The sequence below is a fragment of the Emydura macquarii genome, unplaced genomic scaffold (genome assembly GCF_026122565.2).
Source record: "Emydura macquarii macquarii isolate MOO-44397 ecotype Brisbane River unplaced genomic scaffold, CSIRO-AGI_Emac_v2 contig_212, whole genome shotgun sequence".
Taxonomy (NCBI): domain Eukaryota; kingdom Metazoa; phylum Chordata; order Testudines; family Chelidae; genus Emydura; species Emydura macquarii.
Window position 1 is genome coordinate 7,885,501 of NW_027130349.1, and position 23,594 is coordinate 7,909,094.

The following is a 23,594-nucleotide window of genomic DNA, read 5'->3' on the forward strand; positions in this document are numbered from 1 at the left end:
TGACTTCTAGATCAACTGAGCGGGTCTTCACTGACCACTCAGTCGATCCAGATAAGTTGATCTGACGGTGACGACTTTGCTGCCGTCAATGTAGACATTGCCTTACATTCAAAAGTAACTCTTGAAGTCGGATCAGTTCAATTATATATCACTAGGAATCTGGGTTTCCTCAGGTGGTATGCATTAATGTGTTTTGCATTTTAATTAATGTTGGGAACATTCAGCTCCTGGTATTCGAGTGTTAATATGTAGATTAAGTGTAGTTTCATATGTCTGATTAGAGTGTCAAAGACAATGATAGAATAAAATAAAATGTAATTTCTCCTGGGTTTTTTTTGTTTGTTTGTTTAAACCAGGAATTTACCTCACTTACGGAATGGAAGAAATCACTTCAGACCTATTGGAAACCCTGTATTTGCCAGAGATTTGTTAACATTTCCAGAGAATATAGAGCATTGTCAGATAGGTAAATCTAACTAACGCAGTATTAATATCTTAATTTATAAACAAATCATATAGTGAGTGATCTCTATTAAAATCTTTACAAGTTTGGCTTTTACCAAAGTGCCACGATCACATAACTTGTACAAAAGAGAATGACAGTAATGTTAATTATTTGCAAATGACAAGAAGATTTTAACAATGACCACTATCACCAGTTCTCATTCTTTGCAGTCATTCTCTTCCATATATTTAAAAACAAAAACTCTTCAGCATTATCTCAGAATCTCGTTTGTTCTAAAATAATTAGTCAATCTTGATATAATTTAAAAAGATATTTTCCAAAATAGTATGTTACACCATTCGCTGTTCCTTGTCTTTTCAAAACTATGTAGGCTATTATATCTCCTCAGACCATGATACAGTCTAGCTGAATTACATTTCATCATACATGTGTGTTTAATACCTGCATCCAGAAAGTCTTTATTCTTCACCATTACACAATATTTGAAATACATTAACTTTCTCATCATACCCTTTCTAGCAATATACTCATATTTCAAACCCCTGCTTTCTTAAGCTTTAAAAGATCCACTCCAAAACTAAATATAATCTGATATTTTTATCACAAGTTCCCAAAGTGGAAGCATTACTCTAATATTCATCAAAAATCAGTTTTCCTCCAGATCTTTTCCCAAAGTTAAACATCTGCACTCAGCATTCATTTGGCTTATGATAGACAATTGCTTAAGGGCTGGCAATAGTTTTCTGGTGTTGCAATATTACAGTAAATGTTTTCCAACAGAGTCTTTCAAAGAAGTAGTAGAAACCATATTGCTTGAAAACATATAACAGAAGACTGAACAAAGTTAAATATTTAGAAAATATCTTATAGGGCATAGTCCTTTCCTGTCAGGGGAATGGACTTGGAAAAAATCCATGGATCTTTTATTTCTGTTTTAATGCGCATTTCTCACTATTCAGAGGATTAACCAATCAAGGGCAACCTTAAGAAAGGAATAAAGAGAATATTCCTGGAATAAGGGTTTGTTTTATGAACCTTTGCAACAGTTGTAATTAGTTAATCTTCTTAAATTAAAAAAAAGTGCAGTAACCTTACTTCTCTTCTGAAGATTATTCATGTGAGAGGCATGCTCCCATTCCTCTTCTGTGGTATGAACATCAGTGGGTGCCACCTCCAATGCCTCAGTGACCATAAGGGGACTCCTGGGCCTTCAGCAGTGTTCTTGAGCCCCTAGTCTCTCTCATTGGGACTGTTGGAACAGGCAGACCCCTACTCCAGCCTCCTCGGCTGCAAGAGGAAGCCATTGAGGAACAAGAGGCCAGAGCAGATAAGGAGACTACTCCCCCCCACCACCACCTCCTAATAGTCCCTGGATGAGGTTGTGCTGCCTCTTCCATCTTCCCTGACCTGGTGAAACAGATTGCAGGTTCATTGTAGATCCAACTAAAGGAGGTCCTCAATTCCTCAACTTAAACTCTTGGACATTCTACAAATGTCACCTTCTGCATAAGTGGTTCTTTCCATAAATTAATCCCTCCTATATCATGCCAAAACTATCTGACAAACCCAGCAACAGTGCCACTCATACACAAAAGAGCTGATAAAAAGTACATTGTCCCAGCGAAAGACTCCACATTTTAATTTTCACACCGTGCACCCAGTTTTTGGCAAATGAACCTGTAAATGAACATGGCAGACAGCCATGCAGGGATCTTTTTGGCTGTAAAACCTATTAATCTATGACCTTGCAATTTAGGATTGTGAATTATCACAGCTCCCAGCCGCTGCTGCCACAGGCGATTGGGGGCCCCCCAGAGCTCCCAGCCACCAACTCTGGAGCTCCAAGACACTGTGGGCAGCAGGGGGACCTGGAGCTCCCTGCCATGGCAGAGGACCCCTGCAGCTCCTACCTGGCACGGAGGGCAGAGGGACCCAGAGTTCTGAGCCACCTCAGGGAGTGGGGGTCCCACAGACCTGGAGCTCTGTGCCACTGCGGGGAGCCCCCATAGCTCCAAGCCACCATGTGAGGCCCAGTGGTCGTGGATAACGGGGGGTCCTGGAGCTGTCAGCCACAGTGGCGGCAGGTGCTGGACCTCCCTCCAATCCCACCATGGCTCGAGCTCTCATCTCCCATTCAGCCCCCTTTTGTCACGGTTATTTTTAGTAAAAATCAGGGAGAAGTCACGGGCCTCTGTGAATTTTTGTTTATTGCCTGTAACCTGTCCCTGACTTTTAATAAAAATGAACCGTAACAAAATCTTAACTTTACACATCATGCAAACCTTCTTTGCTGCTTCCAGGGGTGGCTCAGAACAGTTTATTTGCCGAACAGACACAGTCTAGACAGACAGACATATCAGTCCCTTGTCAAATAAGAGTCTCCCTCAATTGATAGAAGGACCTTTACAAAGCCTGTACAGGTGTTCTCTTTATCCAATCATCTTCAATTATCACCATAACAGAAGTATCTTTGTTGGGCTGGGCAGCACATCTAGGGACATGTACCATTTAGGACTGATGGTGTACGCAAGGACCTCATTTGCAGATCAGCTTTGTGGAGATGAAGGCAGTCAGGAATGCCTGTATTCACTTTCTCCTATTAGTCAGAGACAAATCTGTCAAAATCATGACAGACAACTTGACTTGTGTGTTTTACATTAATCATCAAGGAGGATCAAGATCCCCTTCTCTTTGTGCCAAAGCAATAAAGCTACGGAACAGATATATAACCAATCACATCTTCATTTTGGCAGCATAACTTCCAGACATACAAAACACCATAGCTAATGCTCTCCACAGATGCTTCTCCCAAGATTGAGTGGGATTTGCACTCTCGGACTCTTAGTCACGTCTTTCGGACTTCGGGGATTCCAGAGTTGGACCTTTTTGCTGCTACCAGTGCTAACAAGAAGTTCAGACAGCTTTGTTCAAGAGGAGTGTTAGGCCTTCACTCACTGTAAGGTGCCTTCCTCATCCCATAGATAAGGAGTCTTCTTTATGCATTTCCCCCAGTGCCTCTAATACTAATAGTTCTAACATGGCCAAGACAGGCCTGGTATCCTTACCTGATTCACCTGGCCATTTGCGGGCAATCAGCTTTCTGTCCATTCCCCATCTCTTCACTCAAGATGCCAGTCAAACTTTTCACTCTACCCTGGGAATTCTTCACCGCAAGGCTTGGCTCCTTGGCTTGCAAGAATGGAGATTTACTGTTCTGCAGAGGTACAACAGGAGCTGTTGTACAATAGGAAAGATTCCTCATGAAATACTTACCTTCAAAAATGGAAGAGATTCAACCATTGGTGTGACCCCACAGCATCTTTCATCCTATCATTATTTTCTCTTGGCTGTTCTGGACTACCTTCTGGAATTGAAAAAGATTAGCATTATCAGAGTCTACTTGACTGCTCTAATGGCCTTTCCTTCCCCAGTTGAAGATTTCTCAGTGTTTGCTCATCCTGCAACAAAGAATTTATCAAGAGGTTGAGGAAACTTGTTCCTCAGATTAAAGAACCTGTTACTGTTTGGGATTTGAATTTAGTACATAAGTGTCTTATGAGGCCTTCATTTGAGCTACTGGCTATCTGTTCCCTCTTTAAACTATCCATGAGGATGGCCTTTTTGGTGGCTATCACCTCTGCCAAAAGGATCTGGGAAATAGTGGCTTTAATGGAGGACCCCCTCTATTTACTGTTATTTCCAAGAAGGACAAGATATTGTTACGGCTTCATCCTAAACTCTTGCATTAGGTGTCATCTGAGTTTCACATAAACTAAGTCATCCATCTTCCAGTCTTTTTCCTGAAACCATATCAGTCCAAGAAGGATGCTGCCTTACACACCTTGGACATTAGGAGGGTGTTAGCCTTTTATCTGGACAGAACCAACCCATTCAGAAAGTCTCCCGGACTGTATCAGTTGCTGATAGGTTCAAAGGGTCCACAATCTCAACCCAGAGACTCTCCAAGTGGATTTCTGGCTGCATAATATCTAGTACTGAATCTGCCAATATACCACCACCTTCTATCATGTTAGTCCATTCCACAAAATCTCTCTGTACTTCTGTAGTGTTACTCAAATATGTTCCTATTGTGGAAATTTGCAAAGCTGCAGCTTGGACTGATCAGGGCATGTGTCTTTGATCAGAGATTTTTGGTAGCGGTTGCCTGTTTGGCCATTGCATGTGGCGTATACCTCCTCATGCGTCATAGTGAGGCTATATAGGGCTACCCAGGCGAACTGGCCTGAGTTCCTTCTCCACCACTAACTCTCACTAAAGAAACTCCAAATCAGATGGGAAGGAGGCGGATAGTGGAGCATTCATAGAGATGCATGTCTCGATGATCTCCAGTTACTGCACAAGGTGAATAACAGCCATCTGTGTCCTAAATACAGAGGCAATCCTAAAACCTTAGTAAATCTTATGTAATAAAAACTGCAATTAAATACAAATACAGTAAATTCTGATGGGCTGAAATGCAAAGGAATTAGTTATATGCAGTCTCTTTTGCCTTCTTCTTATTACTTACAACTTGCATTGAGTTTTCTTACATCATAAATGTCACCCTGAATTTCGTTATAGTATGCATTTGTCTTTTTTACCAGAGATTTACGTTTTTAAAAGCTGTTTTATAGTTAGCTTATATATAGATATAGTATCTTAGTTAGAATAGAGCATAAATTTTAAAAACCCAGTTAGTGGTCATGCAAGCTTTTATTAAGAACTGGTATTGCTTCCCTTAAGCTTTTTGAGTTGTCAATATCTATTCACTTTGAAACATTTAATTTAATATAGACCAATACCTGTTTAAAGTATTTTATTGCTGAGAAGTTTCACCATTTGAAAATTCATTAAATTTATAGTGTTCGGGATGCTCTTAGGCGACACCATCATTATTGACAATTTGGATGCTGCCAATCATTACAGAAAAGAGGTATGTACTGTAACTTCAGGTGTTTGTGCATTTGCTTAAAGAAAATCCTGTTGGGTTACAAATTTAGTATACTTTATAAATGTAAAGGGGCAGATCTTAAACTAATGTAAATTTTCATAGCTTCATCAACTTAGCTAATATAAATTGTCATAGTTCGAGTTAAGTATCTTCTCCAAAATGCTTTTCATTCAGAAATCCCAATTCACTTTACAACGAATGCAGTCTACAGTATCATTGTTGACAAATTGTCTATTTTTTTGTTTCCAAAAAAAAAATCCTACCATGTGAATGTTGCAGTACCCCATGGGATTTACCCTCAAGCTGGCAAGGTGGTGTCCTCTCTGTCCTTAGACTCTCCCTGAAATGCTCAGACACTTTTGCTCAGAGTCAGGGATTCTTAGTATAGGGGGCATGCCGAACATGCCAGTCTGACTTTGAACCCTATGCCCTGGCGGTGTGAAGATCAACTGGCTGTGAACAGGCAGATCATAATTCACTTTCCAAAGAGACTGTGAGTGCTGTATCACTCATGGAAAATCAGTTTGGGTTAAGCCAATGTTTTGGGGAAAGCTCAGCTGTGTCTCATGGGGAACAGAGGAGTCCCAGCAGGAAAGAGTTGCAGAGGCCGATCCGGGTGCTTAAAAATTTCCACGTGGTTAAATACTTTATTGAGAAGGCAGGGAGGAGGAAGAAAGAGTAGCAGTCATTCATTACTGCTCAAAAAATGTATTAAAGTAAAGAAGGCAGAGGAAATGGTCAGGAGCAATGCGAACTGCCATTAACTGCTGCTGCATAGGCAGAAGTTATAGTGGTAAGCCAGAAAAGGGGACATGGCTAGCACAGGTTGCACTATAATATTGAACTGCAGAGAAGGAGAACAACCCATATATTTCAGAATTTTGGGAGGTGTGTGGCTGCAAAAAAGGTGTCTGGAGACTGCTGCTCATACACAAATTACTGTATTCTCTTTATACAGCACAGGCATCCTCTCTTCTGCCTTTATTTAAAATGAAATAGAAGGTGGTTCATGCCATTATGAATGAGAAGCCAAGGCGGTCTGTGAGGTGCTTTCCTTTTTTTAACATGTGGTTCACAGTATGAAATATTTCTACACATCTCTTGCCTCCCTGTTCCCCTCCCTCCAAAAAAAACATTTAATAACATCTTGCTCTGAAGTTCATTAGATGTGAATTCTGACACAATTTGCTTAGGTTTTTGGGAGCAAATCTCGACAAGTGGGGGCCAGCATCTGAGAGAGACCGGTTAGAGGTCAAGTTGCATTTCAACCTAGGAACTACTTTAGTTCTAATTCAACAATCAGAAATAGAGCTGTTTAATTGTTAAGCCTTTTGGGATAGATTGTCTTTTATATCCAGATGTGTGTTAGAAGGGATTGCTTTACAGTGGGCAGTCCTAGGAAAACTTTGCATTGACTGGGACCTCTTGTAAGGTTATGTCTACACTGCCGACAGCGCTGATTGAGTGGCAGTGAAGACTCGCTCAATCGAATCTGGAAGTTGACTCTGTAAATCCATCCCGGCAAGAAGCGTAGTGCTGCGTTGATGGGAGGGCATTTCCCATCGGCGCAGCACAGTGGAGATGCCGTGGTAAGTAGATGTTAGGAAGTCGACAGGAGATATGCAAGTTATTGTACGTAGCTTGCAGATCTCACGTCAACTGCCACCAAAATCCGCAGCCAATGTAGAATAGGTCTTAATAATCTGAAAGTGGATGTTGCAGTACCAGCTTCACCCCCTTGCAGTCAGTGCAGTGTGTTTCCTTCCCCCTTATCCTGTGCCTGAACAGCTTACTTATCCTGTGTAAAGAGATCAGGGCCATGGTTCCATTCCCTTTTATTGGTTAGTCCTAGCCCCTGTATTAGGAAGAGGTAAGGCCTATTATCCCCTAGCGGGTTGGTCTGGCCCCTGAGCTGAGCACGGAGGAGAGGAATCAGAGTATCTACACAGGGATGGGCACAATCTGAATAGTAAATTTATTTCATGTTTTGTTTGTTTATTTATTCATCACTTAATTTGAGCACCTCACTATAGATGAAAGAATGAACAAAATAGCTACCATTTAAATACAGTTCTGCTCTGAAAAATGACTATGTAAAATAGCTCTTTTATTGAACATAAATGCTATATATCAGTTTTAGTCATGTTTGATTTAGAGACAAAAAATACATTTTAATACTGTAGAGCCAACACAGTTAAGAGTCCGTTAGATTCTGATCTGACTTGTGTATTATCAATAGAATTATTAACTTCCAATTACAGGACCACGTTCTGCTCTCAGAATATCATAAAAAAACCTGAGGACAAACCTGGTTGTGATACTAGAACCAGAAAAAACAATTTAGCTCTCAGATCCAAGATTGATTTTGCAGGGTTGGCAGTTTAAAAGAAAATGTATCTATACTTTTAAATTAAGCAAGTTTGCCCTGTAATTTGAGCTGCAATAAATATGTAGTGCGAAGATGCCATTTTTACAGAATTACTTCTCAGTGTAAAACCAGCTGCACTGTAATTTATAGAAGTGGCTATAAATCTGTGGGTTCCGCTACAACTGGCCCACTACTACTGATGATTAAGCTTTTACTTTGAACAGCTTTACTATACCTATATATTTTTTACCTATGAGATTTATTTTTATACCTATATAGGTTGTAAAAATCACACATTGCCCAACATTACTGACAAGGGAAGGAGATAGAATTCGCAGCAATGGAAAGTTTGGAGGCCTTCAGAATAAAGCTCCTCCAATGGACAAACTCAGAGGAATGGTATTTGGAGCACCCATACCAAAACTCTACAATATTCTTTCTGGACAGATAGGTGGGTCACAAAGTAGTGATACCGCATTAAACAGTGTTTAATGTGATGTTGCTTGAATAGGTTTTTTGTTACATTTGCCTAAGGTAAGAAGTGGTACAGTAGAACCTCAGACTTATGAACTGACCGGTCAACTACACACCTCGTTTGAAACTGGAAGTATGCAATCAGGCAGCAGCAAAGACCTCTGAAAAAAGGCAAATACAGTACAGTACTCTGTTAAACGTAAACTACAAAAAAAATGGGAAAGCAATGTTTTTATTTTGCATAGTAAAGTTTCAAAGCTGTATTAAGTCAAAGTTCAATTGTAAACTTTTGAAAGAACAACCATAACGTTTTGTTCAGTTACAAACTTTCAGAGATACGAACAACCTCCATTCCCGAAGTGTTCGTAACTCTGAGGTTCTACTATACTTTAAATTGGGTGTAAGGGTGTCTTTTAAAGTATTCTGTACAGTCACCTTTTTGTGACTACAAATGATGGTTGAAAATTTGGCCTATAAATTCTGTCATGGTTTTTCTTCAAGAAAAGAAAAATCACCAAAAAAAAAAAAGGTTTGAAATGTTTGCTGTTTCACAGATGTTAACAGTAAGAGAGGACCACTAGTGATAATTGTTCAGACAAGTATGAAGACAATAACCCTACAGAGTCCCAACCTCTCTGAGAACCCTGAGGCCACAGTCTTTCTACATAGGAAAACATCTTTCTATCAGTTAGAACTTTAATGCAGAACAGGTTCTAGCATGGAGCGTCATGAAGCAGAAGTGGAAAAATGTGTAGTTTCGTAGGACTTTTTGCTTACAATACGCTTTAACATAATTTGCCTAGCAATAAGGTACACCATTGCTTTCCTTGTTGGATCATTACACTTCACCACTCTGTCATATGCTTCCTTTCAGAAAACCTATTGTTGTTGGAAAAATATGTTTTAAGATATGTAACTTCTAACTCTCCTTCAAGTATCTCTGTGTATTCTCACTCATGGGATGCTCTGAACCGGCGCAGCCTGAATGGTGTAGTTTTAGCTAGCAATAGCCATTGACGCGCTCATGCACTTTTCTTGATCCTCCCCTCATTGAATGTGGAGTGTTCCAAGGCAAGGGTATAAAAGGGGCATGGCATGCTAGCCCCCTCAGTTCCTTCTAATCATGATCCTCTGAACGTTTTGTGGAGCTCCAGACTCTTCCTGGATTTGAGATTAGTTAAAGTCTTGTTAGGTGGGTTAGTATTATAGTTATAATAGATGTTAGAACCTGCAGGGCTGGAACCTATGGGGGTTCTGGGCCACTGATGCCACCACATCACAATAGGAGGACTCTGTGAGGCTTGGCCTGGCATGAGGTACCACCCAGCATGACCTGAGTGGCAGCCCCTCACAACCTCTCTGTTCAGCCAGTGCCAGTATTTTAACCAGGATGCCATGAAGGGGAGCTGTCTGAGCAAACACACACACTGCCTGCCCCTCTTTGCTCCTAACCCTTCTTTCAATAGATCCTAGACTCCAGCTTCTAGTCCTGGTTTGTACTCAACTTTGCTATTTGATTGCTGTATGTAACCTGGTGCCTGACCCTGATCTCCTGGTAACTTGACTTTGCCTGCCTCCTGATGCCTGACTCTTTGTTCACCCTCTGGCTCCTTTCTGACTCAGATCCCACTGGTAACCTGACTGCTTGTCTCCTGGTGCCTGCCTGACTCAGTTCACCCTCTGGCCCCGTCTTGGAGTCTGACCTTCTAGTACCTGACTCCCAATTCCTGCTCTGATCACTAGGTCTGACTGCCCTCATCCCAGTCATGGCATTAGTATCTGGTGGAACCAAAACAGAAGCCTGGTTTCAAAAGATCTTGTCCAACAGTATTTCCAATGTCTGATACACATGCTTAGGTGCCTGTCGTGTAAATGAAGAGCACTCGTCCTCCCTGTGTTCAGTTTGCTCTGTTTACATCAAGAGGAAAGAAAAAAATAGACTCTAAGCAATTATTTTGATAAAGTCATCTGAAACCAGTAGAGGACAAGGTCTCCCAAAATCCATAGTCAATCATTGGCTCTGGACAGGTCCACTGATCTTTCTCATCTTCCAGATCATCTTCCTCAAATTCTAAGAGGACTGGTGACAAAGTACAGAAAAAGAAAACCTTGAAGTGTCAGCCTTGAGAGCTAATCCTCCTAATAAAGACCAGGCTGCCAAGACAGATGTGAATAATTCACTCATTGGTGGTATCAGCCTCTTTAAAAAGACCCAATCTGCAGTTGAAAGATTCATCCATACAAGATGTGTTTAAGGAGCCAAGAAGTGATATAATTATCCATGGAAAGATGAGGAAACTTTCCTCAGGGCATGTCTACACTCCCATGGCGGCAGACATCGATGCAGCAGCAGCAATTGAGTGGGTCTGTGTAGACCCGCTCAGTTGATGGAAGAGTGCTCTCTCATTGACTGAATTAGTCCACCCCCCTGAAAGGCAGAAGGCAGTGTCGATGGGAGATCCTCTCCTGTCAACATAGCATCGTGAAGACACCATGGTGAGTAGACATAAGTACATCAACATGAGATATGCTAGTTACATTATGTAATGTAACTAATATACATTATGTAACTAGCGTATCTCACATGGACCCAGTGCAGCACTGTAGACCAGGCCTTAGAAATGTTATTCGTGGACAAGTCTTTTCCAAAAAAAGAGGTTTATGGAACTGGTGGGGTAAGGGAATACTGCAGAGCAGTGACTGAGAGCTCGGTACCACAGCAGATAATAGTTCCGGCACAGATTCATGGATCAGATCCAACCTCAGTTCTGCTAAGAACTGAGTCAGTTGTATTAATGGAACAAGAAGAAAATGTACTCCAACAGATTCAAATTTGTCTGTCTGCAGAAGGGAAAAGGACATGTAGAAGAATTTAACATTTCTCCTCTTCCTCCTCCATCAAGAACGCTTTCTGGATTCCCAGGGAAGAATTGTTGTTCTTCTGGTAGTCCCTTTGAGTACTCCACTGTGTGTGTGCTTGTGTCCCTGCACTGCTGTCATGAGGCAAGTGTGCCTCTACTCCATTTGGGGTGGGTAGGAGTTGCTATAGCCCTCAGCTGTGTGTCTCGACCTCCTTAGCCTCTGGGGATGCAGCTTAATGGCCCAGTCAGTGTGTCTATTTTCTGTCTCAGAACCATATGGCCTAATGGCCAGAATCAATATGTCTGTCCCTTTCTTCAAGGTGGTATGGACTAATGGCCAGAGTCAATAGAATGCAATAGAATCTGTGAGCCCTGCTAAGTCCTTTATATCAGGAAAGGAATTTTTGTCAGAAGAGAAGGAATTAATGGAGTTGTGGGAGTCAGTTCCAGGCACTGGAGGAATGACATCCCCTGATGAAAATGTTGGCAGATAAATCAGTCATGTCACCATCAGAAGATGGGGTGGCATTTCATGAGTTCGTGGATACCATGGTAAGGACACTGAAAATTCCCTTGGTTTCAGTTGAGGAATCATCTTATCTCATTTTTAATAATCTGGGAGCAGTTGCTAGGCAAAGGGTTACATTACCGTTATTGGAAGGATAGTGGCAAATAGGAAAGGTAGGCTGGAACAATCCTTCATTTTCTCAAAACTTAGAAACGGCTGATAAATTGTACCAGTTCCTCAGGCACGTCTGGCCATGTTTCACACCCACTTATCTCCAAATTCATTAGTAGTAGAAGCAGCTTTACAGAGGTCAAAAGGTTCTCCCCCTACACTCTGCTCTATCTGACAAAGAAAAGAAAAGGTGCCATTAGGAGTAAAATGTTTTTAAACTGCGTGGGAGAGCATAACATCCAACAACTGGATTTTGGAGGTCATAACATCTGGTTATCTCATCGATTTCACATCCTCCCTTCCTCCTGCCTCTCTTTCTATCTCTTCAGGGACCTCTCTCACAATCAGTTGCTGAGACAAAAAGTCTATTCTCTTCTACACTTAGGAGCCATGGGACTCATTCCAGCTCAGCACAAGGGAAAAAGGTTTTATTCCGAATACTTTCTGGTACCCAAAAAGAGTGGGGAATGGAAACCAGTATTAGAACTCAGATGTCTGAAAATCTATGTGAAACAGCGTATATTACTCCTGAGGGAATTCTGTGCCAAAAAATATAATTCTGTGCTTGATATTTTAAAATTCTGCATATATTATTTGCCACTAAATAAAAGTGGAGGCTCCAGCATGGCAGTGGGAAGCACAGGCCACTGGCTACATGGAAGTGGGAGATCACCCTGCAGACCCACCCACCCACCCACCCCACCCCATGCTGTCCCTGGACATGGACTCAGTGGTAAGGCTGCATCTGAGCCTGACATCGTGCAAGGGCCAGGCCTGCCCCTGAAATGCACCAGGAGCACCAAGCTAGCAAGCAAGAGGGACAAAGTCTCTCTCACATGCCCAGCCCTCGCCTCTGATCCAGGTGTGAGGCAGGCAGGCTCAGCCTAGCAAGATCCAAGTGTGGAAGGGCTTAATGTGAGGGGATTCAGGCATGGGGTGAGAGGGTTCTGTGTGGGGCAGTTTGGGTGCCGGGGGGATCTGGATGCACAAGGGCTCATGGGGGATTCTGGGTGTAGGGAGAATGGAACTCTGCAGGGGGCTCCAGGTGAAGGTGTTTGGGGCTCAGCAAGGGGGTCCAGGTGCAAGGGAGCTCCAGATGCAAGGGGTGAGGCTCAGCAGGGGAACATTCTGGATGCATTTGATGAGGCTCGGTGGGAGGGGCTTGGGTGCAGGGGACTCGGTGGAGGGAATGAGGCTCAACAGTGGGGGGAGGGAGTCTGGGTAGGGTATGGGGGACCCGGATGCACGGAGCTTGGATGGATGGGGGAGCAGCTCCTCCTAGAGTGACTCCTCCCCCCATGGAGGAGGAGCGATGGGAGTAGGAAGCGTAGGATGGGTGAGGAGCTTCCTGCAGCCGGGACAGGTTTCTGGGGGTGGGTCTGACCCTGGCCCTGGCTGTTCCTTGAAGGGGAAGAGGAAGTCCTGTCCTCCCCAGTCCAGCTGGGACTAGCAGCCCAACAGAGCATAGGAGCCACTGGCCAGGGCGTCCACTGCCCTCTCTCCCACTCCCGCCTCCTCCCCTCGTCTCCACAGACTGCTCTGGGCACCTGAAACAATACGCCTGTGCGGTTGGGGAGGGGTGCATGACTGCTCTTGCAGCTTCCCTTTGCTTCCCTGTCAGAAGTCATTTTTCTGCAAGAAAACAAAGAAATCCATAGGGGACATGAATTCTGGGTGCATGCAGTGGTGCAGAATTCCCCCAGGAGTAATATATTCAGGATGGTGACCTTTGTGGCTATATTCTCTCCCTATATTCCAGGGATTGGTTTGCAACCCTTGACCTTCAAGACACCCATTTTCATGTTGCAATTCACTCCTCTCACAAGAGGTTTCTCACTTCAAACTCAGCCACTACCAGTACTTCATCCTCCTGGCTTGTCCTCTGCCCAAGGGTATTCTCAAAGATCATGTCAGTTGTAGCAATGCATTTTGGTCATTTAGGGATAATTGTCTTACCTTACCTTGACAGTTGGTTGCTCAGGGGCCGATCTTATCAAGAGGTATGGTGCTAGTTTGCTATGGTTGCTCCACAAACTAGGACTCAAACTAAATTGCTAGAAGTCCACTTTGATAGATTTCATAGGGCCTTCTGTGAATGCAGTGACAGGCAGGGCTTACCTACCTACTGACAGATTTCTTACCCTAAAGAATCTCTTCTTAAAGATTCATCTCAGCCCTCAAACCTCAATAAGGCATTGTCTTCAACAATTGGGGCATGTCATGGGGTCTACTTAGTGTGAGCGGCACCTCCTCCTGGCCATCATAGGGATTAACTCTGCCAGTTTGTGCTCTCCCTCTGATGTTGTCTTCTCCTATCTTGTCTCACTCTGCTGCCCCATTCTCTCCCTGATCTGCAGCTTCCCCTCTGTGGCTTGGCCTTGTAGCCTGCTCACTAAAGTCCTCCCCTTCTGGGGTAATCAAAGTCTTTCCAGATTTGCTGGCTGGTTGGCGTCTCCAACGCCTTGCCACTTCTCAGTGGCTGATAGGGGAACTGAGTCCCGCCCTTTATATGGGTCCCAGCCCAGGGATCCTATAACAAGCAGCCACAGTCCTACCTCTTGCTGCTGTTTCCCTGGGCTTCTTCCTACATATTTGGCTTCCCCTCTTTCTGGGTTTGCCAGCCTCCAACTCCCTCCATTCAGGGAGTGACTGCAGTCTACTTCCTTGCAACCTTTCCCAGCAGCAGCTCCCTTCTGCAGCTAGCAACTTGGCTTTATACAGGCCCTGCCTGTTCCTGCACAGATGAGCCTGTCCTTAATTAGCTGCCTCCAGCCTAAATCTCCCCTGTTTGCAGCCTAATTAGTTGATTGGGCCCACTTGGCGCAATTCAGCTTTTACAGGGCTAATGTGGGAGTCCACCCCATCAGAGGGCACATGGCAGTTTGCATCTGTGTAACTCAAAACACCATGTTACATCTTCAATGCCTTCAGGGATGGCACAGGAAAACCTATCTGCCAAAGAAGCACTGTCTGGACAAGCGTCAGTACACAGCTGGGTTCTGCAGTCACTCAACTAGTGGAAGGACCCTTCCAAAGTCTATGCAGGAATTCTGTTTATTCAGGATTCCTCTACCATTGTGATAACATCTGATGCTTCCCTCTTGGAATGGTGGTGCACATCTTGTGCCTCACTCAATCCAGTGCAAATTCATCCCAATAGCTTTTCAATATCAATCATCTGGAGTTGAGAGCGGTCAAAAATGCTTACCTTCACTTCTTTCTGCTGATCAGATCCAAATCAGGCAAGATTATGACAGACAATGTGGCCTGCATGTTTTATATCAATCGTCAGGGAAGGGCACATTCCCACTCACTCTGTGCCAAAGTGATAAATGTCTGAAATTAGTGCATAACCAACCAGATAGTCATCTCAGCTGCTTATCTTCCAGGTCTTCAAAACACCATGGCTAGCGACCTCAGCAGGCACTTCTCCCAAAATTATGAATGGGCGCTGGACTCACGAGTTCTCAACAACATATTCTTACTTTAGGGGGTTTCCAGAATTACTTCTCTTGCAACCACTGCTAAGAAGGTGCAAGAAATTTTGCTCAAGGATCTGCCATCAAAGCCCCAGTTCTCCAACCCTCCTGATCAAGTGTTTTTCAAGTAAAAGCGATCATTACAACCGCATCCAAATGTCTATCTCAGGTGTTGTCTGAATTTCATGTTAATCAAACTATTTATCTCCCAGCTTTTTTCCCCCCAAACCACATCGGACTAGACAAGAAAATGCTTTCCCATATCCTGGTTGTCAGAAGGGCACTATTAGCCTTCTATCTGGACAGAACTAAACCATACAGAAAGTATCTTAGACTTTGTTTCAGTTGTAAACAGATCGAAGGAATCTGCCATCTCTACCCAGAGACTTTCAAGATGGATTTTGGGGTGTGTTATTGCATGTTACAATTTGAATGACGTTCATCCTCTTCTAGACAGATAGTTCATTCTACAGGGTCACAGTCTACGTCTGTGGCATTACTCAAAGATGTTCTAGACACTGAAATCTGCAGAGCTGCAACCTGGTCTTCTGTACATACTTTTTCCAATCATTTTGCTCTGCTTCATGCCTCTAGATCAGGTGCTGTGTCTATGCAGGGGGTTAGATCGGCATAGCTACAGCTCTAAGGGATGTGAATTTTTCACACTGTTGAATGCCATAGCTATGTCAGCCTAATATTTAAAAAAATAATTTTTTAAAAACCTCACTAGTTTCAGCTTTGTAGTTCTAAAGAAGTAAATAGTAATGAACACACTGGTTTTCACTAAAATTAGCAAATATGATTTGGAATACACAAGAGTAGCATATCTGTTAGATAAGGAAGTACCACTATTCCCAGTCATTTTTCAGAGTAGACTGATACTTTAAACCACCACAGAGACTTACCTCAAGAAATACATTCAAAATGTCAGATATGATTTTTCTTCTTCTGTGGAACCTAGAAACACTGCAGTTGATCCCGTGGTCCTGTGAATGATACTGTCTGGAGGGAAGTTTACCTGGCCTGTATTATGCCTGGCAGTCTTTTTTATTAGTGACCATTTAAAAAAATACCTACAGTGGAAGCTCAATAACTTTACTATTTTCTGTGTTTTGTGTTTTATTACTCTTTTGTTCTTTTTCTTCTGTTAGATCTTCTTCAGCAATACCGTGCTGCAATGGTCAAACTGCTTACTGTTAATAAGGACCTTCATTTACAATTACAGTCCTTGAATACTCCAGAGATGCAAAAGAAAAAACAAGAGCTTGCTGAACAAGAGAAAAATCTCAAGCTAATAGAGCAGAAACTGGGTATGTTATATTAACTTTTTGTTAACACCCACTTGTCTCTCTGAGTGGGGAAAATAGCATACATCCAGATGTATTCATTTTTAGAAAACTAGAGAAATCCAACCACAAAGGCAAAAAGTTAAGTAGTCATTTCACAAAGTAAGTTTTTACTTCAAATTGGGATTTAGAGTCTTGATAATAATTTCTAATTTTTTTCAGGGACAACAATATAAAAACTACATGCAGTGTTATGCATAGTGATCCAGATGTACATTTTCTAAAAAGGGGTCTTTAACTGACCTTTTTTTTTTAATCTAAAATGGCTTGCGAATGTAGGAATATGATCTCACTAATAAGAATTACATAACTTTATTATTATTATTGTTTGCCAATGTTAGGAAAAGCTGATTATTGAAATGACTGCACAGCAAAGAGTTGGACTGACAGTGTTTTCTTAGCAATGGCAAAACATGTTTTTTATTTTTTAAAATTCATAATTCCCTGAAGACAAACTTTCCAAATGTAAAAAATGTATATTGAGTTGATGTCAAACAGTCCTATAACATATATGAATAACATGGAAACTAAGCATCAGACACCTACAAATAACATTTGTAAGTGATTCTTTATCTATTTTCCTTGAATTTAGCCAGATTTTAACATTAAGGAAGCTACCATATTTATGTTGAATGGCACAACTTACCCATTTTGAATGATTTTTTTATGATTTGCACTACTGCTTTATTGATTATTGTATAAACAACTGGGTGAAAAAAAGTTCTGTTTTAATGTATTTTTATTTGTACTTCTCAAAGGCATGACCCCATCAGGTAAATGCACTGAATCATTACTTCGGCCAGAAGCACTTGATATGTCTGACAATCCAACTCCTCCCAAAAGAATGAGAAGATAAACAGTAAAAAAGTTATATAGGTATGTGTATCCTGAGGTCAGTCACATTTTCTTATATACTAAACTAACACTGAAAATTGGTTTATTTCTGCCTCGGAGAGGAGATTTTTAAAAAAAAATAAGTTAACGATCATGTACAGTTGCCAAACACTAAAATGGGTATAGATTGTCTGTACAAGACAGACTTCCCAAGAGACCTACAACTTCTTGCAGAACTTGTTCTGTAATGTAAGCTCTACAGAAAGTCTTTACCAAACAGGTCTGCTCCACTGTCTGAAGTGACTGGTTGTCATCAGAGCTGCTCTTGCAGACAGACAGCTTTTCCTGGTATCTTCAGCTCTCTCACCTCTTAGAAAAACTTAACATCTACCTATAAACTAACTAGGTAGCTGGGTAAGACATGGGTATATGTGCATTCCTATATAGGCTGCTCCAAACAAGTGTCTGAGGTAAGATCTGTGACACTACGTGGTTGCAGGAAAGACAAGCAACTGATCTTTTAATATCCTGCCCTTCCCCTCACATACACACACTCTTATGCTTGCCAGTACCCTGCTTCCACATGTCCTTGTGCACTACAATGCAAGGGTCCCCCATGGAGCTCCACATTGATAAAGACATGCGTAACTTTTGAGTGGCCCCCATATTCCTCCCAACACCCCCTTTTTGTAGTGAAGCCACGCCATTTTCGTTGCAGGGAACCTCTGCAGCCATAAAGAAACTCCTTATTGACTAAATGTGTGTTTTGCTTCCTCACAACCCAATTTCTCCTCTTTTATTTTGCTGAAGCATAAAACTGAATTTTTCTACTGAGTTTACTACTTATAAAAGGTGGCCAGCACAACAGCCAGAAAATTCTGCAGTTCTGTTATAAGAACTCATTCATGTTTTGCACAGAATTTTGAGATCAACAAGTTCCAGCTTCTGAGGGATTTACTTACCTCCCTCTCCTATGGAATTAGTGTTAACCAATGAGAGGACTTAGATCTGTCCCATAAATCAGGATCAGTAATTGTTTCTTTCCTAAAGAAGACTCAAGCTTTCTGCTTTCCAATTTTCCACCAGTGAAAATATCTCTTTTAGATTGCTTGCTGAATATTTTGTAAGCGAAAAACATTCGGCGAATGATATAAGTGTAGTTTTAAGATTGTAGGAAGAGTTACTTTTTGTTCATTTATATTTGCCATTATAATCCTTAGAATTAATTTGTTAGTTTTACACTAGATAATGGTTACATTTTTGAGGCTGTTTAAATTTTTGATAGCTGTGTTCTGTAACAGTATGATCTTACTATATTACTGTGCCACATTGCTTTTTTTACTATTTCATTTGTTGGTTATTCTTTTCTGTGTCTTAATTATTGCCTAAATGCAAACTTTAAGTTGCAGCCAATGGAGAAATCTGAATAATATATCACCATGCTACCGTCCCCCGTTCTTACCAAAATAACTACAAAAACAGTGTTAAGTATAAAAGTAATCCATTTACCATACTAGTAATTATACTTTACTTCTTTTATTACCTCATTGTGTTGTCCATTAATTCCAGAAAAGCCACAGGCAATATAACAGAATAATCTGGCATGATTTCTTCTCCACAAATTTTAAAACAGATCCTCCTGTTAATGTAAATTGTCATAATTCCATTGAAATCAATGGAGCTATGACAGTTTACATTAGCTGAGGATCTGCCTCTTTACATCTATTATAGAATTGGTTTAGAAATCCTAATACATATTTTCTCTTTAATTCAGAAGTATGCATCTCCTCTCTTATGAAGAAGCAACAACAGCAGCAGCCAGTGCAAACCCCCACATCAGAATTGAATGGAACCACACGGAAGAGAAAGGCATAGACCAATCAGATTTAATGGAAAGTAACTGTGTATTGAAAAATGTAAATAAGATCTAATTTTTTGTAAAGTTAATTTTTGTTTCTAAAAGCTTTCAGAGTTTTTAGTTTCTTTAATGTGGAAAAGCTTTCAAATATACCCTTGTTTATTTATGCAATAAAATTGCTGCAATACGGAGAACATTGCAAATACACTATATTGTGGTGATTTAAGGCTGCAGTAATGTAATGAAATGGGATTTTCATCTTGAAAGTGTTCTAATATGTCTTGAGTAAGAGGTAATTTTAGATTGCCTTGTTCAAGCAGATAATGGAAGTAATAATTCTGAGGAAAAAATTATATGGATAGCGATCCAACGAAAGCCACATGCACAGTCCTTAGGTAGTTGACTTCAAGCCAAAATCTAAGGATCTATCCAACGAGTTGAAACTAAGAATTTGCATCCACAGATGATGTCAAGAGAGGAGACAAGTTTAGTCGTTAGCTAACAGACATAGAATGTACTTTGATAGAAGACTGTACTTCCATAGTATGGCTTGACAGAGTGAGAGACTTCATGGGTGCCTGTAAGAATCTTCAATAAGTAAAACTGGAGATGACATTGCTGATTGTGAACACCAGACTTTTTTGTTTCTGTGTGACATTTATCAATGTGATATTGTCCTGATACTAAACTATTATTTCCTTTACTGCAGCCCCTACAGTGCACTATTTGCTTTCTGTGCAAATAAGAAGAGAGTTCCTGCCCCAAAAAACAAACAATACATGACAAGCAATGACTAGACAGAGAGTGGTGCAGAGAGACAAAATATACGAGAGGATATTTTCAGATTGTCAGCTGCCCCCAGTTACCTGTCTTTGTAGCCATTGTTAGTTAGCTAGTTTCTTTTCAGCATCATGATGAGACTGGGTGGGAGGTTGGATTTGTAGAGAAGGGTAATGCCTTACAGACAAATTCAGAGTTGGGGTCCAAAGCATGCGAAATGACATGGAAAAAAGTACAAAACACTCTTGTGAGAAAAGCACACAAGCGGAAAAGAGGAGAGAGGATGTGACAGGCAACTGAATAGGGCAAGCCAGAGATGAAGGAGCTTGAAATTGAGAACCAGAAGTTTGAATTTGGAGCAGTGGGAAAGTAGCCAGTAAAGGAAATTGAATGGGGGAAGACATGGTCAGAACTGAGAGAGAAGATCATAGCAGCTGAATTTTATACGGACTGGTGGGGTATAATGAGCGTCAGAAGCCTGAGAGGAATAGGTTACAGTAATCAAAATAAGAGATTGTGAATGTCTGGAGAAAAAATGTACATATAAGGACGGAAGGCAACATTTTGAAAGTGCCTAAGTCCCACTGACTTTCACTAAATCACTTAGCTGCTCTTGAAAATATTACACTGAAAACTTCTGAACTTAAAATGTTTTGGAGGAAGCATTAAGATTTGGGCATGCCTTGGATGCGTGCGGCAAAGGAGGAGAAGAAATGAAAGATGACCTCCAGGTTCTTCAGTTGAGTCACATGGATGGTGATGATGTGGTCAATATATGACAAAATGATGAGTACTGAGAGGAAGAGAGTTCAGTTTTGGCCAAAGCTGAGTTTAAATCATTGGAGACAGGTTGAAATGTGAATTTGGATGGAAGGAGACAGATCAAGAGAGGAAAGGTAGATATGTGAGTCAGTGTAACGATGATGAAAGTTTAGATGAAGCCACAAGAGCAGATGAGATCACCCAAAGAAATTATGTTGAAGGGGGTGAAAGGATCAAGAATGGGATCCTGTGGGTTCACAAAAGCCTCAATAAATTCATTCCTAGAGGCTAAAAGTAATATTGAGAACCTAGGTTTCTTCATTACCCATAGCAGTCTTCAGATTCTAACACTGAAGGAATTTATTTATTCTCACTCAGCAACAAGGAAGTTAGATGGCTTTATAGGCTGACGCATACTATACAACACAATCTAGAAGAGTGACATTTGTTCTTTCTTAGCTGAACTAGGGTAAGTTGGAAACAAATTGAGTAACTTCAGGAACAGACACCCTTTTTCAATAGTCTTGGAAAATGCTGGACGTTTTGTGAGTGACATTTCTAATTAAAAAAAAGTACAGAATTTAATGAGCCACATTGATCAGTGCAGTTTTTCCAGGCATCAGTTTGTCCCACTGCTTGTTTGTTTGTTTTTGTTTTTGTTTTTTTAAAAAACATACATTAATTGCAGCAATGTAAAATAAAATAAACTACAAGTGTAATAATAAAAAAGTATTTCAATCTGGTTAGAGTGGCAGCTACCTCACATTTAATGGCTGTCAGAAAAAATAGGAACCTAAAGGTAAGGTGCATGTCTGGCATTCTAGCACTCTGAAGTACATACACTGAAGCATACCAGTCTATTTGTGCTCTCACACTGCTTTTTTTGTGGGTTTATACCATATGTATAATTTATTCGAAATGGGAAAAATTGCACTGTACATTGTTTTCTAATGAAGTTAAAGAGGTATTTAATACAAAAGGTTTGGATTTTCATGTAATTACACATTTAGATAATAAAAGAAGCAAACTGAACTGAAACAATAGAGCTGTTAAATATTTGGTTTATCCAGAACCATTTATAATTACATAGTTTGAGTGCCTTAAGAGAAGCATATCTCCTGAGAGGGGAAGGATAGCCAGATTCCAAAGAGAAAATTGGACAAGTCTTGTAGTTTGGACATATCATTAGCTTCTTTTTACTATATGTATGAAATGTGGCACCAGATGGCAATGATAGTCATTACACGGATTATTTCATTTAAAATAGAAGAAAATCTTACAGTCTAGTCTGAACTCTGGTGTAACTTAAGCCAAAAAACATCACCCAATAATTCTGCATCAGGACCACAACTTCTGTGTGACAGCAAGTGATAGAGATCCTACCATGTCCCGAGGTAAGTTGTTCCAATGATTAATTACTCTCACTGTTAAAAATTTGCACCATGCTTGTGGTCTGAATTTGTCTGGCTTCAGACTGCCAGCCTCTTCTCTGCCCAAATAGGGTTACCCTTCATTCAATCTTATTATGTCTTCTTCTGTTAGATTAAAGAGGAGTTTGCTATCAGAAATCTTTTCCCAGGTAGGTACTTTTTAGAATGGGATCAAGACACCTCATAAGCATCTCTGCGATAAATCAAATAAACTGATCTGCTTTATTTTCTCACTATAAGGTATGTATTCACAACCTCAAGTCATTCTGACATGTTTTCTGACCCCTTTCCAATTTTTCAACATCCTTTATAATGTGTAGAAACTAGAACTGGACACAGTATTCCAGTAATGATCTCATTAATGCCATAAGCAGAGGTAGTAAAACATCCCTACTCCTATGTGGCATTCCCTTGTTTATCCATCCATTTTCCCCCTTAGCTACAGAATTATACTGAGATCTACCCTAAATCCTTTTCAGAATCACTGCTTTCTAGGATACAGCCCTGAGTTTATAAATGCAACCTACATTATTTCTGTAAGTGGTGATCCATATGTGTATTCCACACATGGGTTCCCAGGTGCACCATGCAGCTGAGACCATAAAATCCTGCAAGTAGTGTCTGTTGGTCCACACCTGCAACCTGGATCTCATGCTCAGGACCAAGGTCATAAGGAGAGGTGCAGACTGCCTCTCCTCTGCCCTACAAGAGATTTCCCTCCAATCAGACTTCAACCATTCATACAGACCCTATTGGGGTCCATTGGATCCTTATGACATCCTGGATCTGTGCACTCTAGCAGGGTCACATGATCCTTCTCCTAAACAACAGCGACTAGCTCTACAGAAGTCTATGGAGGAGAGAGACAGTGAGCTGATCCAGTAGTACTGACAGGGGTATCTGTCTCATCCAAAGAGGCAATTGCCCGACCTTCACCATCCCTACTTGATTACCATAGGCAATATCAAGAACTATTGAACAAGGTGGCAGGGGAACTCAAGATTTTGTTAGAAGAAGTCTCAGATACACAGTACAAGCTCTTGGACGTCCTGCAGCTGACAGAACCCAATAATGTAGCTCTTCCAGTGAAAGACCATTATAGAACCTTCAAGAGTGTTATAGCATACACCAGCAATGTGTGCCCCTACTCCTAAAAGGACTGATAAGTGTTACTTTGTGCCTGCAAAAGGGACGGTATTCTTGTTCGGCCACCCTACCCGTATCTTATTAGCTGGAGAACTTTGCCTAGCAGTAGAAGACAACGCTTGCAGCTTGTGGCCGTAGCCCCTCACTTGGCTATATGAGG

General features: G+C 41.2%; 1 protein-coding gene across 5 annotated transcripts in view; it reads left to right on the top strand.

Annotated features, from left to right (window-relative positions):
• Window positions 1-21,899, top strand: part of SMCHD1 (structural maintenance of chromosomes flexible hinge domain containing 1) — a 187,269-nt gene extending 165,370 nt beyond the window's left edge. For 2 of the 5 annotated variants that reach the window (XM_067547127.1, XM_067547143.1), the window contains exons 43-48: window positions 357-466; window positions 5,329-5,399; window positions 8,065-8,236; window positions 16,430-16,588; window positions 17,383-17,500; window positions 19,233-21,899. In XM_067547127.1, coding sequence (XP_067403228.1) covers window positions 357-466; window positions 5,329-5,399; window positions 8,065-8,236; window positions 16,430-16,588; window positions 17,383-17,480 — 610 coding nt within the window. In that variant the 3' untranslated portion in view covers window positions 17,481-17,500; window positions 19,233-21,899. Of the gene's footprint in view, window positions 1-356; window positions 467-5,328; window positions 5,400-8,064; window positions 8,237-16,429; window positions 16,589-17,382; window positions 17,517-19,232 lie in introns of those variants that run through there. The other 3 variants (XM_067547134.1, XM_067547152.1, XM_067547161.1) reach the window with 3 other exon arrangements.
• Window positions 21,900-23,594: the final 1,695 nt, after the last annotated feature.